The sequence below is a fragment of the Platalea leucorodia genome (genome assembly GCF_965183815.1).
Source record: "Platalea leucorodia genome assembly, chromosome: 3".
Classification (NCBI taxonomy): Eukaryota; Metazoa; Chordata; class Aves; order Pelecaniformes; family Threskiornithidae; genus Platalea; species Platalea leucorodia.
Genome location: NC_138825.1, coordinates 4,541,509 through 4,560,993, shown reverse-complemented (window position 1 = coordinate 4,560,993; position 19,485 = coordinate 4,541,509). Strand labels below are relative to the sequence as shown.

At 35.2% G+C, this 19,485-nt stretch overlaps 1 protein-coding gene across 20 annotated transcripts in view; it reads left to right on the top strand.

Moving 5' to 3' along the window:
* USP34 (ubiquitin specific peptidase 34) overlaps positions 1 to 19,485 on the top strand; it is a gene marked incomplete at its 3' end in the record, with an annotated part of 139,784 nt that overhangs the window by 42,635 nt on the left and 77,664 nt on the right. For 17 of the 20 annotated variants that reach the window (XR_014227723.1, XM_082307410.1, XM_082307405.1 and 14 more), the window contains 9 exons: positions 4,303 to 4,364; positions 12,595 to 12,676; positions 12,770 to 12,862; positions 15,087 to 15,212; positions 15,625 to 15,754; positions 16,354 to 16,389; positions 16,792 to 16,922; positions 17,489 to 18,105; positions 18,551 to 18,765. Coding sequence is in view for 19 of the 20 variants with exons in the window: in XM_082307410.1 (XP_082163536.1) it covers positions 4,303 to 4,364; positions 12,595 to 12,676; positions 12,770 to 12,862; positions 15,087 to 15,212; positions 15,625 to 15,754; positions 16,354 to 16,389; positions 16,792 to 16,922; positions 17,489 to 18,105; positions 18,551 to 18,765 (1,492 nt within the window). Of the gene's footprint in view, positions 1 to 4,302; positions 4,365 to 12,594; positions 12,677 to 12,769; positions 12,863 to 15,086; positions 15,213 to 15,624; positions 15,755 to 16,353; positions 16,390 to 16,791; positions 16,923 to 17,488; positions 18,106 to 18,550; positions 18,766 to 19,485 lie in introns of those variants that run through there. The other 3 variants (XM_082307417.1, XM_082307413.1, XM_082307415.1) reach the window with 3 other exon arrangements.

The following is a 19,485-nucleotide window of genomic DNA, read 5'->3' as shown; positions in this document are numbered from 1 at the left end:
AGTATTTCCAGTCAGATTATTGGTGGTTTTTAACCGAAGTAAATATTTAATTTACCTAGATATGTGACCTACTAAGTTAAAAAAAAAAAAAAAAACAAACACAAAAACAAAAAACCAACACAACTCTGTCAGCTGCATCCACTCACTATTAATCAAATGCTGTTCGAAGGGTAATTGCATTTGTTGGACTTGAATGCATTGTCCATTCAGTTTTGCATTTGTATGAATGAAAACCTAATGCAGTTCATCCAGTGGAGGTGCTAAAGCAAGATACAGAGAAAGTTAACTTGGAAAAAATAGTGACAGCATGTACTCATTACTGTACATATAATTTATATACATAAGTAGTTTATGTGACTTTACATAAATGCTACATATAATACACACAGTGCCTTAGTTCCAATCTTCTGTCATAATTAATTAGCATAAAGTGAATGTTCGGGGTTCTTTTTGTGTAATAAGAAAAATTCAGAGAGTTGATAAAGTCTTAGGTGAAAATATAGCCTGTATTTTTGTTTTGATTTTTCATTGCCATGTGCTTTATTATTTATACAGTTAGAGATATCTCGTAATATCTGACAGATACATTTTAAAATATGGCCATTAACTGGGCATAAAAGTAATTTCCTTTTTTTATTTTTACTCTGCACAGTTTTGAAAAATGACGTTTTCAGTACCGTTTATTTTAAAGTAAATTTCCAATGTTTGCATAGTTCCAATTACATTAGATATTTATTCCTGTAAGTACTTTCCTTTGGTTTTGTGCAGTTGTCCTTCTTCAACTACTAATGTATGTCTTATTGTGTATCCTTACCAAAAGAAAATAAGAATGCAGCAGTTTGTTTATTTTTCAGGCATGTAGTTCATTTAAGGGAGTGTGAAATTGCGTAATTTTAAGTAGTTATAACATGTTTTGACCTGTTACAATTGATAAATATGACTGTAAAAGTGAGATTTTTAATAACAGGCATGTATTTTTAGACTAAAAGAGGTTTTAGCTTGTAAAAAAAAAGGAATATTGTTTGTTAATAAGTTATTGAGTCTTTTTTAATATGAATAGTCTGTAAGACAGCTCTGGACCTCTGAGAATTCTTTCTTCTTTCTCATTGAAATCATAGGCAATTTTCTCTTTCGTTCTCTTTTTAAAGATCTTATGAAGATATTTTTGGAAGAAGCACCTTTTCATTTTTATTGTTTGACTTTTGAGTTTAAGAAGCATTTTGGTTTATTTAGTTTTGTATGCCTTGCCTGGAACAATTTTAATTGCCAGGTCTGTGGAACTTTGAGTGTGAAATCCGAACCAAAATGTACAGAAATTTTGGCTGCCTCTTGACTGAAGTTTACCGTCCTCTTTGCAAACAAAGATGTGTTTACAAAGACGTCATGTAATTCGGCTTGCTTAGTTAGTATTTTCACACAACTTTCTCTATTACCAATGCACTTTCATGACTACTTTTCTGAAGTTTCTTTTTTCTATTCATGTCTTTGATGGCTAGAATTTGTCAAAGTAGTTTCATTGAAATGTTCTTCCCAACCAGCACAATTTCAGCTTCCTGTTTTGTACTCAAGACTTCAGAACTGGGATACCTGCAACTGCAAAATGTTTTCCTTTCCTGGACTTTCATTTGCCAAAAGTTGAGCATTTAGCCTTGAAGCAATTCTTCATTTCATTTTGCAAATACATGTGAAGATTCAAAGAAAACTTGTAGCAAAATCATGTGCAAAGTATTTTAAAGTGTGAACTTTTCAATATATACTTTATTTCAAAGAAAAGTTTCTTCTGAAAATTCATATGGGAAGTTGACTCAGATGCAGATTCTAATTTCAACTCACAAGGTCAAGACTAAAATAGATTTGGTCAAATAATTTCTATGACTTGCCTGATTGTTCCTTCTGCAAGATAAATGTACTTTTGCTGTCATCATGGAGACAGAAATCTTTGACCAAAAATATCGGTGAATCTAAACAGATGACTGTCTTCTAACATGGAGGTGTTGGTTTGTGTCTGCCAAGAGATTTTTTTTTTCCTGTCTGACAGCTAACATGACCAGACCTAAAATTAAACCTTTCAAGTTTCATGGAACCTCTTGAGACTCACAGAATACATGCTGTATGGCATACGGGGATTATATTTGCTTACCACCAAATATAGACTTGCCTCCCTTGAAGAGCAGCATACACATAATGTGTCATATCATCTGACTAAAGTTCTTATTTACAAAACAAGGCTGAAGACAGACACATGAAAGTTAATTTTAGCAAAGTGGAAGCTTGAGTGGTTGAATATGAAGTTGGAAATAGCTACAGAAAAGAACGGCAAAATATAAACCAAGATATACCTGGAGGTTTATTTTTGTTGTTACCTTGTTTCTCCTTGATTTCATCTCCCATTCATCTGTTGAGGTGCTTCAGCTCCAAAATACCCTCTTCTCTCTCTATTACTTTCTCACGAACAGGATTCTCTGTTTTCCTGTCCTTCCAGTTACAGATGGACTTAAGTATGTGAAAATGAATGCTCATAACTGATCTGGCCATCCTTCCTGTTTCATTTTTTCGACCCCTTTTTATTTGGTTCTCTGCATTAGTGAAAATGCAAATGCAATGTTGTTATTTTTTCCCTGAACAAATTCAGTGCAAAACTGGAGCGGTGCGTATTTTTTATTCTTGCATTGGTTTCCTGTGTAGAAAGTTTAGTCACCTTTGATGCCTGGGTCTTGAGACAAGACTAGCTAGGGAGATGCCTTTTTGTTCTCAGCTTTCTTTGCTGAAGACTTTATACCTCTGTTGTATGCCATAACTAACACATATGTGTTACATTAATGGAGTGTCTGGGCACAGGCCTCTTCAGTTTCTTAGAGTGGTTCATATATGGTAAAAAATTTGTAGAAGTATTCTATTCTCTCTGGCATTTCATGGTAACGAAACATGAAGTGAAAAAAACGTTAGGAGGTGAGTGAGAATAAGGTGGTGCAACACTGTCCCGTGTGTACTTTGTATTGCGCTGTTGTGTCAGAATTCGAAGACTTTATTTGAAATTATTGGAATTTTCAAACAATTTTTACAGTACGAAAAAGAACGCCTTTTGTCAGAATTCCTTTGGAGAAGGATTTTGTATGGGAAATTTGGATCAGCATGTGACCATGAGTTTAAAATTAATAATAGTAACAGCTCAATACTCTTTCACTCATTGATCCCTTTCAAAACATTTTCAGTTGGGGGGTAAGTCTTCAGAAAAGCCAGTGAACTTTCACTTCTTTATTTGACCGAAATCTAATTGGTTGTAACAATTTCTTCATTAAAATCTGTTCACATGTTTTTCCACTCCTAAATATGTTTCATTTGAAAGTATCTATTAATAACTTATCTATTAATAATTGTGTAATCAAGCTTTCATGTCTCACTAATTTTAATGCGTATTTTCAATTTTGTTTGTTTAAAAACATTTTTTCCCATGAAAATTGTTGAGATTAGACACAAATAAATCTTTGTGTAAAGACTGTAGGAGATTGACTGTCACCCGAATTATAGAGTGCATATACCAGACTTGTTTCAAGAAAGAAAAGAGTAAATATTTTGACGTTATGCAACAAGTTTAATTTGAATGTCAAGAATTCACATGACTGTGTCTGTAATTTTTTTGAAAACAAGATGGCAAATAAGTTTTATTACATAATTTAAAATATTTTTTGAAATGTTATGTACATGTAAAGAATTGGATACAGAGCCATGTCTGTATCTGGGGAGTTGATGCTGAGGAAAAGGATGGAAAAGAGATGTAAACCTTTAACAGGCTTTTCTTTTCTCTGGGATGTCTTGGATTTATCTGTTCAGATACCTTTCAGAGCTTCATTTTATATAAAAATACTTAATTTTCACTCTCCAATTTTGTAGACTTTCAGCACTGATAATGTGACAAAAGAAACCTTTGCTGTTGTAGTAAGCATTACAATAATGGGGAAACTAATCCTAAAACATCAGTTTCCAGAGTGTGTGTTTTATTTCTCATGAAAACCTGTGTGTAAAGTGACTGCTACACACCTTGTTTTGAGTTCTGGAGTGGGTGGAGTTTTGTAACATTATTTAATTGCTTTAGTGAAAGAAAGGTTGATTAAAAAAAAGAATTGATCCCTCTTGCCAACTGGAATGCCTGTTCATATTTTTGTCAAAGCGATTTATTTAAGAACATTGAAAGTACTAGAAAAATTGTTTACTGTCACTGATACTATTTTTAAATATAAGAAAACTACCTCACAAAATATTTAGATAAAATTGTAATTTTTTTCTTCCTTTTTCTAACTATAGAACCAACTTCATACCTTCAATGATGTGTGTAATAATGAGTCATTAGTTTCAGACACAGAAACGTAAGTAGGAACATTATTATGAATACTTTAAGTCCGCTATATGAATGCAGTTCTTCTGTATTGTTGTTATGGATTAGAATACATTCGTATTCTGTATAAACAGTGGGGTGTAGTGATAATCCGAGGCGTTTATTAGAAATATTCTAATAAGGGGTTTAATAAATGGTTTTAAATGGTAACTTTAAAAGTATTTCTAAATGTTTCTGGATTTGTTACTGTCTTAAAAGATAGAGTCAAGGTAACCTTTAGAAAAATGTAGATACTGAAATAATAAATACCTGTAATGGGCCATTATCTCCATTGTGATGTATAAATAAGAACCAGCTAATTCATATCCAGGTAGTATTTTGCCATCTTCTCATTTCTCCTCATTATTTAGTTAACTAAGACTTGTCTTGCTGTCACTGGCTCCCGGCCTTGTTATTAGTTTTCCACTGAGTCTGTGAGGCTGTGCTTTTAGAACTACTTATTGTTTTTCTTCAAAGTCCTTATTTGTATAATTCAGGTGTGTTTAACAATTCTAAAGGGGACTCCCATAAATTTTCAAGAAGATTCACGTGTGGGATTGTATTTCAGTGAGGAAATGTAGTGATTTCTGTACTAACTCTAAACTTAATGTTAGAACTGTCTAGAATTGAGACAAAAGTATGTCTTTGGGTAGTTGAAATAACTGTTCTTTTGAAATAATAAGTAAAGTACGTAAAATCTAGGATTTTACTTGTGATATACTCTTTACGTTTCTCTTGGGGGTTGTATCCATGTGCGTATCTGTCTCATTACAGACCCACTCTCCACTATCTTTTGCTCATTAATGAGAAGTCTGTTACAGCAGCAGTTGGCTTGCTTTTTTGTCTGGGTAGTCTTATTATAGATGGTTTTATTTTAACACCTGCTTATTGAAATCTGGCAGCAGTCAAGACCACAATACTGTAGATTTCATGTAAATAACAACTTGAGTATTTGAAGTGAAATTTGTGGTAGTAGGTTGATATTTTAAAAATAAAAAATCAGAATCTAGGCCAGTTTTGCTTCCATAAAGATGTGAAAATACCTGGAGAATACAAGACAGATAACCACTTGTGATTAACTTTTTCTTGTCCTTTGTCACTAAGTCAATAGGTGAACATGAATCCATGCTATCCATTTATTGCAAAATAAATTTTGATACCTAGTGTCAGGAAGATAATTAAAGAATTCTCGTCAAGTATGACACAAATATCTATGATCTGATGAAACCTGAATGTAATGTCATTAAGCTCGTGTACATTTCAAAAAATTTGCGTTATTGTAATAAGTGTAATCACACATTTAGTACTTTAATATAATATATACTCATGGATAATGATTATTTATATATTTTGTGCCCTGGGAGAGGTGTTTGTTTTTTTCCAAAGCCTGTAGTTCTGTAGCAGTAGAAGTAAGTAGTACAGGAGCAGAACGCGTTGAGTATGTGAGGTGGCTTGGTTGGCTGGCGTATTTTCAATATTGTGCTGCCAGTTTATGGTGTATGGTTACACTGGGACTGCCAAACCTCAGTTTTATCTGTTTCTTCTCCTCCTTCCTTCATGTTGAAAATCTGCAACCGAGATGTTTGTTGGTTAGTTTATCTTCTGAAACACACTGTGAATGAAATAGTTTTTAACTAGTAGTAACTAATTAAGGAACATTAACAAGACGTTATTCTGCCCATTAAACCTAATAAAAAGCTGTTTGATTTTCTGTGTCAAATGTAAAAAAGGACAGTGATCGACAGGGGAAAAAGAGAAGGGTGCTTAAACTTCCCTGCAGAAGAGCAGATGTACTGTGCAAGAACATCAGAGTTATTTTAAAGCTGAAGGAAATTGTCAAATTCTCATTTGGGATATTACTTTCTTGGCAAGGGCATCTGTAAACAGCCTGTCATTTGAAAGGAATGCAGCAGGAACAGAAGACCTTCTTTTCCACTTTTGTAGTATGTGGGGTTTTTTTAATCTGAATTCCACTCATTCTGGTGTTTTACCTGAAAGGTTGGGTACAAATCAGTATCAAGTATGGCTGCTCATCTTCAGATACCTTTTGAAATCACGGATGTCTTCCGGCCAAATAATCACAAAAGGCTGGTGCAGAAGGATGGGGAAAATGTCTCACTTCTACAGTTTGTTCAGTACAAAGCTTCCCTCTCATTAGAGACTCTGTTCATGAGAAATTCTTGGATGAGAAGGCACTTATGGAGTTGGCAGTGATTGAATGAGCAGCGCAAGGAAAGCTTTTCATTCCTATTTTCTTTCCTTAGTGGAGAAAGGAAGTCTAAGATTTATTTTGTACCTTTGTAGCCTCTGCAGATTTATCAAAGGAAGATGTTTTGCATTATGTCTGGTCATCCCCATTATGTGTTTTGACTTTTCCAGACGCGTTTGGAACTGTCAGCATTTGGGATTTCTCCTTCTGTATATTGATAAGGTGGGTTTGCGGGAGGTATCTTTTTTTTTTTTAAAGCAGAGCTATCAGTCCTAGCTCTTCCCTTCTGTTTGGAAGTATCATCAGGATTTTTTACCAAATATTTTGCAACAGTAGCTTCCTACCTTTATCTGCATGGTTGCCAATTTTTCCACGGTAGGACAAGCTAAAGCATCTTCTGTTTAGGAAAACATTGGATTTCACAATTTGCACTTGAAAGCAGCAGAAAGCTGAGACAGAGAAATCTCTTTTCTAGCTGTAGGTATTTGTGTGTCTTTTTAGATTTAGTTTACTTGACTGTCTTCTCTAGGGTTGAGGGTTTGTGGTGACTGAGTATGCGTATTGTCCAGATATGTGCAATGTCTCAGTGACTCAACTTCATAATATCCCTCAGAGATATACTTTTAATTTAGCTATTCCTGGCTCTTAAGATGGCATCAAATTCTTTGCAATCTAAGGTACTGAAGGGTATGAAATCTATTGAAGCTAAAAATAACGAGACTGAGGAGAAGAGTCTTCAAGTCTTTGAATAGTGATTCCTAAAACTATTTTGCTGATGTCGTTTAGTGAAAAATGATCATGCCTTTCAGGGAGGGAAAGATTTTTTTGGTGCTATTTAGACCACAAGAGGAAGAAGTGGTGTGTTTTCCTTAATGAGGACACTGTCAGCTTGTGGAAATAACATGTGTAAAGAGATAGTTTGTTTTGCTCTTCACTTGGCAGGCAGCCAAGAATTTGAATTTCAGGATTCAGGTTGATGCTGAGACAACCTCCCACCTCATTTAAAAACTTGATTACCCTCACTTAAAAAGCTTCCTACAGAGCAATTTCAGGTGTCCAAAATTCCTTTCACCTGTGAACAGAAAGATCTAGACTATTTCTTCTCCTTTCTTTTCCCTCTTTCCTTATTTATTGAGATGTTAAACTGCAAGCTTTGTATTGCTTTTTCCCTTCACCACTGTTCTCTTAGCTCATGTTAACTCTTGCTTTCTCATTTTTTGTCTAAGCTCACCAACTCAATTTATGGCAGCATCATTTAAATGCCTTTTCCTCCCCCTCTATTCCACATTCCAGGGATCTTTTCAGATTTTCCCTGAAAAAAAGAGTAGTAAAGTTTTTCACTCAGCTCGCTGATGTTTCTTTCTAGTGGCATACACCTTTCCAGTGGCATACACAGTAGTTTAATAAATACTCGAGATTATGTCAGAGTAGTGGTTTTGGAGCATCAAATAAGAAAATGTGTGCTCATAAATAAAAACGTGTGCTTGAATGTGTGTTGGCAAGGTGCCTGCTATAGCCTCTTTGTATTTCTGATCCTAAATAGTTGAGATCCGTGTTTCCATCCCTTGTTACGTTATAGATGCTATTTCAGTGATTTTGTTAAGAAATGTTAGTCTTCGTCCTTTGCAAGCTGCTCGTTACATTTCTACATTTTTTCTTTTAAGGTTTTGCATGATATTTTTCAGTGATGTTGCTGCCTTGCTGTTGTATTTCATCCAGTACTGAGCTGGTGTGTTTTTGTAGCTGCACGGTGAATTGTGTTGGGAATTGACTGGTTGGATAAATAAGATTTTCTTTGGGGTGGTTATTTTGCTGTGGGATTTGTTCCTGGATCTGGGTCATCATGTGGCTACCAAGTATTGCACCACAGCCTTAGATTAAAATGTTTCTAGGACTTTAACCCAGTCCTCTTATAGAGAGGCATTCTTTGACCTACCAGGAAAATGCGTAAACTGTAGTTTCCTTCTGGATAGTTTTATTTATAATAATGAACAAAATTCAAGCTCTACTACTCCTCTTTCGTAAGTGCAGTTCACAAACATCAGGTTATATCAGACACTGCATAGCTTCCACTCTTCCCCGCAGTCTCATGGAATGCCTGGGGAAACTAATGTCAAAAGCGCTCAAATTTCATTTCTTGGAAGTAAAACAGTTATTTTTGACAGATATGAATTGTCAGTGAATTTAAATTAAAAGTCTAGGGAGAAATTGATTAAGTCTAAAGATCACGTAGCCCAATATGTTGTGTAGATTTCCAGTGTGAGAAAGATTTAGAAACAATGAAACTAGAGTAGCTGCTACCTTTACTTTTTCATTCCCTTCTCCTCCTCCCTCACCCAGAATACACACTCAGTATCAAGTTCTTTAAACGACTTTTTCTCTTGCTATCCCAATTGCTAAATCCATGAAAAATAGCTAATACGTGTTATTATCAAGGTGAATGTTCTTAATACTAAGGTCTGTATGACTTAGATATCTAATTTGTAAAACTGTTCTTTGTACGGCTGCTTCCATGTTAGAGGGAAAAGCGTATCTGTACTTTGATCATAATGCATGTTTTTCACTCTCACTGTTTCCTTCAGTAGGAAAGAGGAAAATTTTTCTATAACCTTTTGAAGAACTTCTTTTAAAAGAAAATTTGAGCATATTTTTACTGAAAATTGAGTTCTTGCTAACTTGCCTGAATTGTAGTGATATGGTATAGTAATAGTCATATAATAATTTTCAGATTGCCCTATGAAAAAATACTTTTGACTTATGAAAAATACAGACTATATGAAAGAAATTTTAACATAGCTAGAAATCAAAATGAAACTGCATTGAAAAATATTGAAAATTATACTTTAAATCTTTTAATGAAAAGTTATTCTAGGTCGCCCTGCTTATTTGGGGCAACTCAGAACTTCGTGAATTTTTAGGAACTTGAGTGTATCTGAAATTTCTCGAGGCTATAGGGCTTTTGGTAATTATTAAAGTAAAAACGGGATAAGTGACAATATACAAACTTAAATTGTAGGTTAATTTATCCGTAGGCTGGCAGTTTATTTTTATTTATCTGAAGTTCTGGAATTGCTTGCGAGTTAAGATGTTTGCCCTGTTTGAAAGTAAGGGCACTTATCAAGGAGCTGGTAAACCACCAGACAAAAAAAGTCTTTCCTGAAATGGAAGTGTTCAGGAAACAAAGTCAGACATACTTCATTTACACTGAAATTAGCTTTCTTTGGTGAGAAATTAGCTTTCTTTCCTTGAATCGGCTATCATAAATATATTTCTTAGTGTATCAGAGAACAAAATACTTAGTGCTGGTAATAGCTTCGTCATTTCAAAAAGCAGTATATTTAGTGATGGGTGCACCCTCAGCAGAACTTTCTGGGAGGAACAACTCTCTCTGGGAAACACAGAGGCTGCATTCTGCCTTTCACAAGGATCCTCTTGGTTTTGGTCATCCTCAACAAATCCATATCAAATGAATGTTTACCTTCAGAAATCTGAGATGTCATTTTATCACAGTTGAGCTCACCAGTAGGATAAAGAGTTTTTTTACCGCTGAGAATACATCTATTAAAAAAAGGCATTCCTTCAAAAGAATAATCCATTATTTCTCAGAAGAAAAATGTTGCAGACTGGAGATAGAGAACTGCCATACTCATTTAATGAAACACAAAGGAACTCACTCTGTAAGAGAGTTTTTGTTCTTTGGAGTAGCTAAAATGCAACATACGACTCTGGATACAATGTCTAATGGATATTGTGCCACTAGCAGAAGTACTCGCTTTAAAGAGACACACAGAGCAGTATGTCCTTTCGTATTAATATCGCCTGGTGAATCTAGCAGTGTTTATCTGGGATTCATTCTGAAAGCTACAGGTTTAAAAACTCAGATCCAAGAAGAAATTAAGTGGTCCTGGAACAAAATTACCTCCATTGACTTACGACTCGGGTGTTAAGGCTTTTGCCTCTTATGGAGGACCATATGCAATGATTTTTTTCACATTTCATAATGAGAAGGGCATCCATTCAGGTCTCCTGCACCTAGTGGGTGTATATTCACTCATGTGACTGATCTGTCTACCTTTTATACGTGCAAAATGCAAACGATGAGGCTTTCTGCTTATATTTTGTCATGTGGCCGGAGCACTTCTGCCCACAGCAAGGGGAAGCAATGTACGGCCATAAGAAGGAGCTGGGGGCGAATAGGCCATAAGTTCATGGAACTTTTTTACAGGCTGCATTCAATTTTCAGAGTGTGGGTTGGGCATTTGTGATTTAAGATGAATCTGTAATATCAAGTCTACCAGCTGTCTGACAAAATGAAAAGTAACAGAGCTATAGTCTCTTGAGCTGTACAGGCAATGCCACTGTGGTCACTTGTGCTTGTCAGCATGGAGGCAGATGGATAAGAGCATTTTTTTAGAGCCATGTGTGTTGCTAAAGGAGAGTGGTAGCATATATTCAAATGTGTACTAAGTTCCTTTAGCTGTAAAATCTGCAAAATCACAGCTTGCATGTGAAAAGGTCTTACTTCAGATTTTGTTAGACAGAAATCCAAGCCCTGAAAGAGTCTTTTATGTGCATGCTCCAAAGTTTGGTTTGGGGTTTTGGTTTTGTTTTGAAATGAGGCTGTAGGAAGTGAAGTAGATCTTGATGCCATGGAATCGATCTCGCTTACCTTTTTCATCCCTCTTTGAGCAGATACCCTGTCAATCTGACTTTACAGTATGAGAACTAATTTATTAATAAGCCACAAATGATACTGTTGGTAAATTGTTGTACCTTGCAAGGCAGTTATTACTTAAATGTTAAGGGACGTTATATTTTTTGAACAATATAAGAATATTTGATTCCCCATGACCTGAAATTAAAATAGAAGAGGACAGTACAGGAATGGTGTGTGTTGAGTAGAGTTCATCCATAGGGATTAGGCAATTCAAAACAATTGAAGAACTGGCAACATGCCCCGGAAAAGTGATACCTGTTTGGAAAACCTACAAAGGAAATATCTTTTTACCTAAAGAATCTTGTTTTCTTGTTGCGGATTATAAGATTGGCAATTCTGGAATTTTAATCGTGACCGTAAATGTGACACAGATAGCAGTGGTAAAAATAATTCTTCCTGTAGTCCTCTAAGACACCCCCTCCCTCCCATCCTCTCCTCCTTGTGAAACAGAGCGCTTTTATTCCAGGGCCATTTAAACTACAGGCTGTGCTTAAATACAGTGATATCCTCTAATTGCTTCTGGTGCCAAAATCTGGGTAAACAAACATTTGCTTGAAAGGAAGGAATAAAAAGGAGCTTATGCACTAGTTTCCAGACAGGGCAGTCCTTTCTGGAAGTCCAACTTCTGTTTTGGAAAATTCAGTTTCCTTGTCCTGTTTTGTTCGAATGGTTGCTTATGGATTGGCAGTAGGTAAAGTTCCCTATTGTTATGGGTGAAACAAAATGAGAATTTTGAAGTATCTGTATGCTACATGTGTGTAAGTATGACCATGTAAAACATAGGTTTTTAGAGCTATACGAGTTGCTATTTATGCAAAAGAATCTAAAAATATTTAAGCGATTTTCTTAAAAAAAAAAAAATTCTATTACTCTCACCTTTAGCTACATTTGTGAACTCAATAGTTCTGGAATTTCATTATAAACTTGGGTTAAATAGCAGTGCTTATCAAAATCTTACCTGTGAGGTCATTGAAAGTGGTCTGCAGGTGGTGTGTTGAGATCTATTAACTACTAAAATTGTTGGAGTTGTTGGTTACATGTTTGCTAATGATCCAGAGGGGTGAGTGGGAAATGTTGATGGCATTAGTCTTCCAGCTAAAGAGAAAAATAGGGAAATCATTTCCTTCCTACCTGAATGAATGAATGTTGAGTATACTTTGTGTTCAAAAAAGCTTTTGTGTGCTTACTACAATTACAAATATTAATTTGAAAGACATGCTGTGCTAGGGAAGAGCACAGTGTATATATTATAGGCAGATAATTCTACATATGTTTCCACTCTTTTTTCATCGCTAGGTCAATTGCAAAAGAGCTTGCAGACTGGCTTATCAGCAACAATGTAGTTGAGCACATTTTTGGACCAAATTTACATATTGAGGTTTGTATAAAATTATTATTATTTTTAGTATAAACATGGCGGAGTAACTTCTTGTTCTAGTAAATCTTTCCTCAATATGTTCTCACTTTGCAGATCATCAAACAGTGCCAAGTGATTCTGAATTTTCTTGCAGCTGAAGGGAGACTTAGTACTCAACATATAGACTGTATTTGGGCTGCAGCACAGGTATATATAAAATTTTTATAATTGCAGGAGTGATAAAAAAACAAAACAGAAAATGGCAAGTTGATTTTCGTTTATATTCGTAAAGCTGAGTTTCTTACTTTTTCTTGTCTGTCTGTCTGCTTGTTTTGCTGACCAAAATTTTAAGTTGGGCAACTGCCATAATTACTGTTCTTTCATTAGATGCAAGAATTCACCTAGGCTCTACTTTTATACAAGAAAAGAATGAAGTTGTGTGGCAAAGACATAGTGTTTTCAGTAAGAATGGAGATTAGGTTTGTGGGGTAGACGTAATATTTTTTCTATTGTGCTCAACTGCCTTGCTCCTATGTATTGTAGCTTCCATTTCTGTTACTCCTGGTGGGAACAATCAGGTGAAAATTGTGGCAGTGAAGTTTACAGCTGTGCTGCAATGCTGGTGTTAAAATCTATAGAAGGCACTGAGATGTTGTTTTTTGCTTGGTAAACCTGGAAACTCTGATAGGCTTTCTTCCTTCAGAAAGATGTATTTGTTTGCTACTTTTAATGGATTGCTATACTTTTTATTTTAGGTGTGAAATTTTTTATTTAGGGGATATGAATAGAGTAGGCATTTTGATTTCCTGTTGTAGAAACTGTTTTTCCATGGCTTCATTCTGCCTTTATTATTAAAAAAACAAAACAAAACCCAACCAACCAAAAAACAGAAAAACCCCTTAAGGTTTCAGTGTCAATTTTTCTGAAAAATATACTCAAAATGAAGGTCAGAGAAATAAAGTTGATCTTTTTGAACAGGCATAGGGAACACACTTTTATACAAGTTAGAATTCGAAGGGGCTTTTTTTATGTGTTCAATATTTCTCTGTCATTTGTTCAGTCAAACACTACTGTATACACATTCTGAAACCTCTGTAGTCCATTGCCATTATATGCCATTATAGGCAGCCGGTATGTTAATAAATGCTCATTATAACAGCATTCACTCTAATAGGCTCCAACAATTTTCTGTATCAGAGTAATTAATACTTATTTCACTTACATTTTTAAAGTGATATTTTACCTTCCTTGATGTTTTCACACATGCAGTAATTCACACTAGTGTTAGACCTCTGGATTTTTTCTCTCTTTTGTACTGTTTTAAGAACTTAATATAATTGCCCAAATGTGAGAATTCTTTCATAGTTCACATGTTCATTTTGACATACTGATATTTTCAAAATACATTATGTTTGATATCAGAATTAAGTATGTCCTGATTACTTCCTCTGAAAGGTTTAAACCTCTGATGTTGTTTTAAAGGCTGACACCTTTAGACTAAAAGAATAGAAGGCCTTAAAGAATATATTTTCCACTTTTTAAACTAACTTTTTGACAAAAAGGTAATATCTTTGAGTTGAAGCAGATATCTCAATATGTTTAAATGCATCCTTGTATAGAACCCACGTAATTTCATTCCAGTTTGAATCCTGTGAAAAATGGCCTGTACCCCGTAAACTGCTAGCATGGATATTTCATATGCCAGGAAGGCAAAATAAAATAAATAAAGAATGAAAAACGGCCTTTTGAGGTGCCTATGTGGTACCCAACATTAAGAATGTTTTTTCTAGAGCTTCCTGTAACCATTATTTTATTTTTTGAATATCAACATCCTTACAAACATAATGAAAGCCTTTGACTATGCAAAGCAGCATTTAACCTAAGAGGAAACACTTAGAAGCACTGTCACTTTAATGTATAAATAGGGTAGTTAGCTAAACACATTGTCACATTTTTTGACATCTATTACTGGAAAGACAAAAGAATTATAAATAATCCTCACACAGTTCACACAGTCTGTTCTCTCAGTCTCATATTAGCCTGTAATGTTTTTATTCGTATTTACCGCTGCTAATAAGATAATCATTGCAAATGTTATTTCCCTCAGGATTTAGTACATACACTAATATTTTAGAAGTTATATTTAAGTTAAAATGCAAAATAAACTTCCAGTTCTTCTTTTCACTAAATCTCCTAGAACTAGAGCTAAGGAAGATATTGTTACATTTGATTTCACTACACTTTACAATATAAAGATTAAGTTTAGTCAAAATTGCAAGTCTGATGTAGTTTGGAATTATTGGACAAGTGCTTCCTGAGAATTTGTGCAGAGATGTTGTTTAATTGCTGCAATTTTATCAATCTTTGAATTTTTTTTTTGAAGTTTATTTTGCTGTTCCTGTTATCTTCTCTGTTTGTTTGTACTTTGCAGCTAAAGCATTGCAGTCGTTACATACACGATTTGTTTCCTTCTTTGATCAAAAACTTGGACCCTGTCCCTCTTAGACATCTTCTTAACCTCGTCTCAACTCTTCATCCAAGTGCTCACACTGAACAGGTAAAGACAAGGCGAACAAAATCAATGTAACGAGAAAAGAAATTATGTTAGTATATTAACCAAGCATTATGGATTTGTCTTTGTCTTTTTAAAGGAATGCATGTAAAAGTAATATTAATGCATAAGCGAGGGAGCTATATGAGTAAAGTTGTCATGTTTCTTCATGTAGGCCTCTTCTGGCTTTTGAATTATCATCTTTTTCAGAGATTTTTGAAGACCGCATAACCACTGATAGAAGATTTTAACCTTCTGAAGTTAAAAAGTTTCACACACCATTATTTTGTGCATTAGTTTATTTTGATGAGTTTGTTTTGGTGAACTGTAGTATTGGCATATAGGAAGATTAACAGTGGATCTTTGCTTACAAAACCTACTGCTTCTTAGTGGCACTGTTGTCTGGTTTTGTTTATAGACCTTGTATTTGGCATCAATGCTTATAAAAGCACTGTGGAATAATGCACTAGCAGCTAAGGCTCAGCTGTCAAAACAAAGCTCTTTTGCATCTTTACTGAGTACCAATCTGCCCATGGGAAACAAAAAAGGTATGTGGTTTTCCAATAGATCTGGTAGTTAAATTTTTAATTTTCATGGTCTCCTTGTTGACTTTGGACAAAAAAGATGGATAGAACTTTTTACTTGAGTATTTTTAAAAAGTGTCATGCTGGCATATTTTTCAAGCAGAAGTTGAGGATATAGACGAAAGCATTAAAACTTCGTGAGCGCGTTGGTAAAGCTTTCTATTTCAGATCAATTCTGTTTGTATATCTAAAGTAGTATGCATTTTTCTTTTTTCCCCTTTTTTTTTTTTTTTTAAATTCAGACAATGGTCCATAACTCATCAGTTAACTCTTCTTGTTCTGCTGAACATCTGTAACTTACATAGCTACATAAAATCTTACAAAAGCTTATCTAATTTTTACCTAGTTTTTGATATTTCATGCTATTTCTGGTTTTGTTTTTTTTTTTTTTTTTTTGACTTGACTGTGTATTTCCCCACAGTCATTACTAAAGGTGCTGCCAAGCCATTTTACTGTAGTTTCCCTTTCTTTTCTTACTGCTGATTTTTATGAATCATGGACAACTATATGCTGACAAAAAGATTTTTAGTCACTTGTTTTTCCATCCTGCTTTTTTCCTTCAGAAGAAGAGGAGCTCAGAAGAGCAGCCCCTTCACCTTGTAAGTATAGTTTTAGAAGTACACCACAATCTGATACGTTTGATACTACAGTGTTTTTCTACAGCTATCGAAACTGAATAGAGGAAAAACTAGTAAAAGTTTGAAATTATGTTTTTATGAGAAGCCAAATGAAAATTATATTTCGTGTAGGATCTAGGAAATCCATATAGCTGTGCTATATACTGGCAAGAAGAGACATCAGAATACACATTTCATAGTAAAATGCTCAGTGTTCTCAAAAGAATTTTTAGCATTTAGGCACACGGGTTGATTATGTCCCTGGTTCAACTGTTTGCAGGAAGAATGCTGTTGAGTTCAACATTTGAGGCAGTTTTATGTGATGCTGTTACATTCCAATTACCATATATCACAAAGTAACTGGGAAATGTGGTTTTGAACTAGGGTCACCAGCAGCCAGCCCTCAAAGCAGTGACAACAGTGACACCCATCAGAGCGGAGGCAGTGATATTGAAATGGAGGAACAACTTATTAACAGAACCAAACATGTACAGCAGCGACTTTCAGATACAGAGGTAAGAGTGTAAATCTTAATCTGTGAATTTGGTTCCTGAGTTGCCTATTATTAGCTATGGAAATAATTTTTTTTTCTGTAATCGTTTCGAAACCTGAACGGGTACATAGCGTGTGTGCTTACCTGCAGCAGGATAGTGGATAGCTAGAATCTTTACTTATATTCTGTGTAGTTTACATAGAATATATTGTACCTTGCCTATGAACAAGTGCACTACAAAAAAACACCTCCTTGCATTTAAATTGTATTTCAGTAAGATTAATCTCTTGGTAAGGGATTGCATGACATACTGTTTATGTGTCACACTGTCACTCTGTATATGTGCAAAGCCTGCACATATACCCTGTTACGAATAAGGCAATGCAAAAATTAAATTATTAAATCTGAACCTTGTTCAGAGCGTTTTGTCATTGGCAACCAAATTGAGACAGAATGAATGAAATCTTATAGATTTGACACATTTCCTCATAAATGAAGAATGGTGCTTGAATGATGATGATGTTCATTAGGTATTTTCAGTGGAGTTTTATTTTTCCACCAATCTTACAAAAAACACAATAATTTCAGGAATCCATGCAAGGAAGCTCTGATGAGACAGCCAACAGTGGTGAGGATGGCAGTAGCGGTCCTGGTAGTAGCAGTGGCCACAGTGATGGATCCAGTAATGAGGCCAACTCCAGTCACGCAAGCCAGTCTGCTGGAAGCCCTGGCAGCGAGGTGCAGTCTGAAGACATTGCAGATATTGAAGCTCTCAAAGAGGAGGAGGATGAAGAGGAAGAAGATAGGAGTCATAATCCCCAGAAAAGCAGTAGGAGCACGGATCTACGAAGCAGGAAACTGGAATCACAAACAGGCATTTGTCTGGGAGATTCACAAGGGGCATCGGAAAGGAGTGGTGCAAATAATGGGGCAGGAAAGGACCATGTTTTTAACACTGACTCGGTGACACCGGTGGATAATCGAATTAGAATGCTAGATGCTTGTTCTCATGCTGAGGATGCAGAACATGATATGACAGGGGAAATGAGCACTGCTCACATTTCACAAGGGTCTCAAGATTCTTGTATAACTCACACAGGGGACTTCCTTGGGGAAACTATTGGAAATGAATTATTTAACTGTCGACAATTCATTGGGCCGCAGCATCACCACCACCACCACCACCACCATCACCACCATGACGGGTAGGTAGCTTGACATTTCTTCCGAGTCCTTCTATAACAGAAATAAAAGCGGTGGTAGCAAAATACTCAATTTGGGCAGAAATTTATATGGACATCTTGCTGTAGTTCAGGATAATTTTGTCTAACAGAGATGATACTCATCACAGATAGTTACACAGTAATCTGTTTTGTTAACATCTGATTAAAGTTTTTTGTAAGGTTTTTGTATTGAATAAGTAAGAGAACATTTAACACAATGTTAAAATTGTTTTGGAAAATGCTGTATTTAGTTAACATTAAAGAAGTCAACACAATCATCATGATAGTGAGACCTTCAATGTCTCTGTAATTGTTTTTCAAATTCATATGAAGGTCTGCTGTTCAGACAGCTGATTCATCCTGACTTTAGCTTTAGGGAGATGTCTTTCTCTTTGATATTGTCCCTTCTAATATTCTTCTTTTACAGGCATATGGTTGATGATATGCTAAGTGCAGATGATGTCAGTTGCAGTAGTTCCCAAGTCAGTGCAAAATCGGAGAAAAATATGGCTGATTTTGATGGGGAAGAGTCTGGCTGTGAAGAAGAGCTTGTGCAGATTAATTCACACGCTGAGCTAACATCTCATCTTCAGCAGCACCTTCCTAACCTTGCCTCTATCTATCATGAACATCTTAGTCAAGGTAAGTGATGAAAAGAAAACAGGAAAACATTGTACTTCTCACTCGGTTTTATATCATTTGGAATTAGTCTCCAATACTTAAAATAATCGAATTATTTTAACCATACATGTGTATTTGCCCAAAGAAACCATGGTGACTACTGAGATTTTACTGTTTCTCCAAGGGATTCATTTTTGTATCATATTAGACGTAGCTGTGTTTACCTCCTTTTTAAATTCCTCCTCCCTCCTCCCCCCCGTTTCTACTGGAGCTTTTAATGCAATTTAAAACAAATAAAGGCACTAAAGAGCCTAGCAAGTGTTTTTTCTAGTCAGTTATTGAAGTAAAAAGAAAGGTGGTACTGAAATGCGAGATTTTTTTTTTTTTCCTCTCTGAAACCTTATGCGATTTTTCTTCTGGTGGGTGGATCTTATTGTGATTCCGTACATTTGTCATCTTAAATGAATTAACCATAATGGGCTGTACAGAGGATAATTTTGGAAAAATGAGTTAAAATATAACTTGATGTCTTAGGGAGTTTGCCTTAAAGGACATTTTATGCTATTTCATCTTACGCTGCCAAATCTTCTAGTTTACTTCAGGGTGCAATTTAAGATGCTACTAAAACACTTCTCAAGAATTATATCATCTTTCCATATGCTATTGTGGCAGCTTTATTTTCTGTTTTATCCTCCGTTTAAATATAATGGAGGGCGTGGTTGGTGAAGATTTGACATTTTT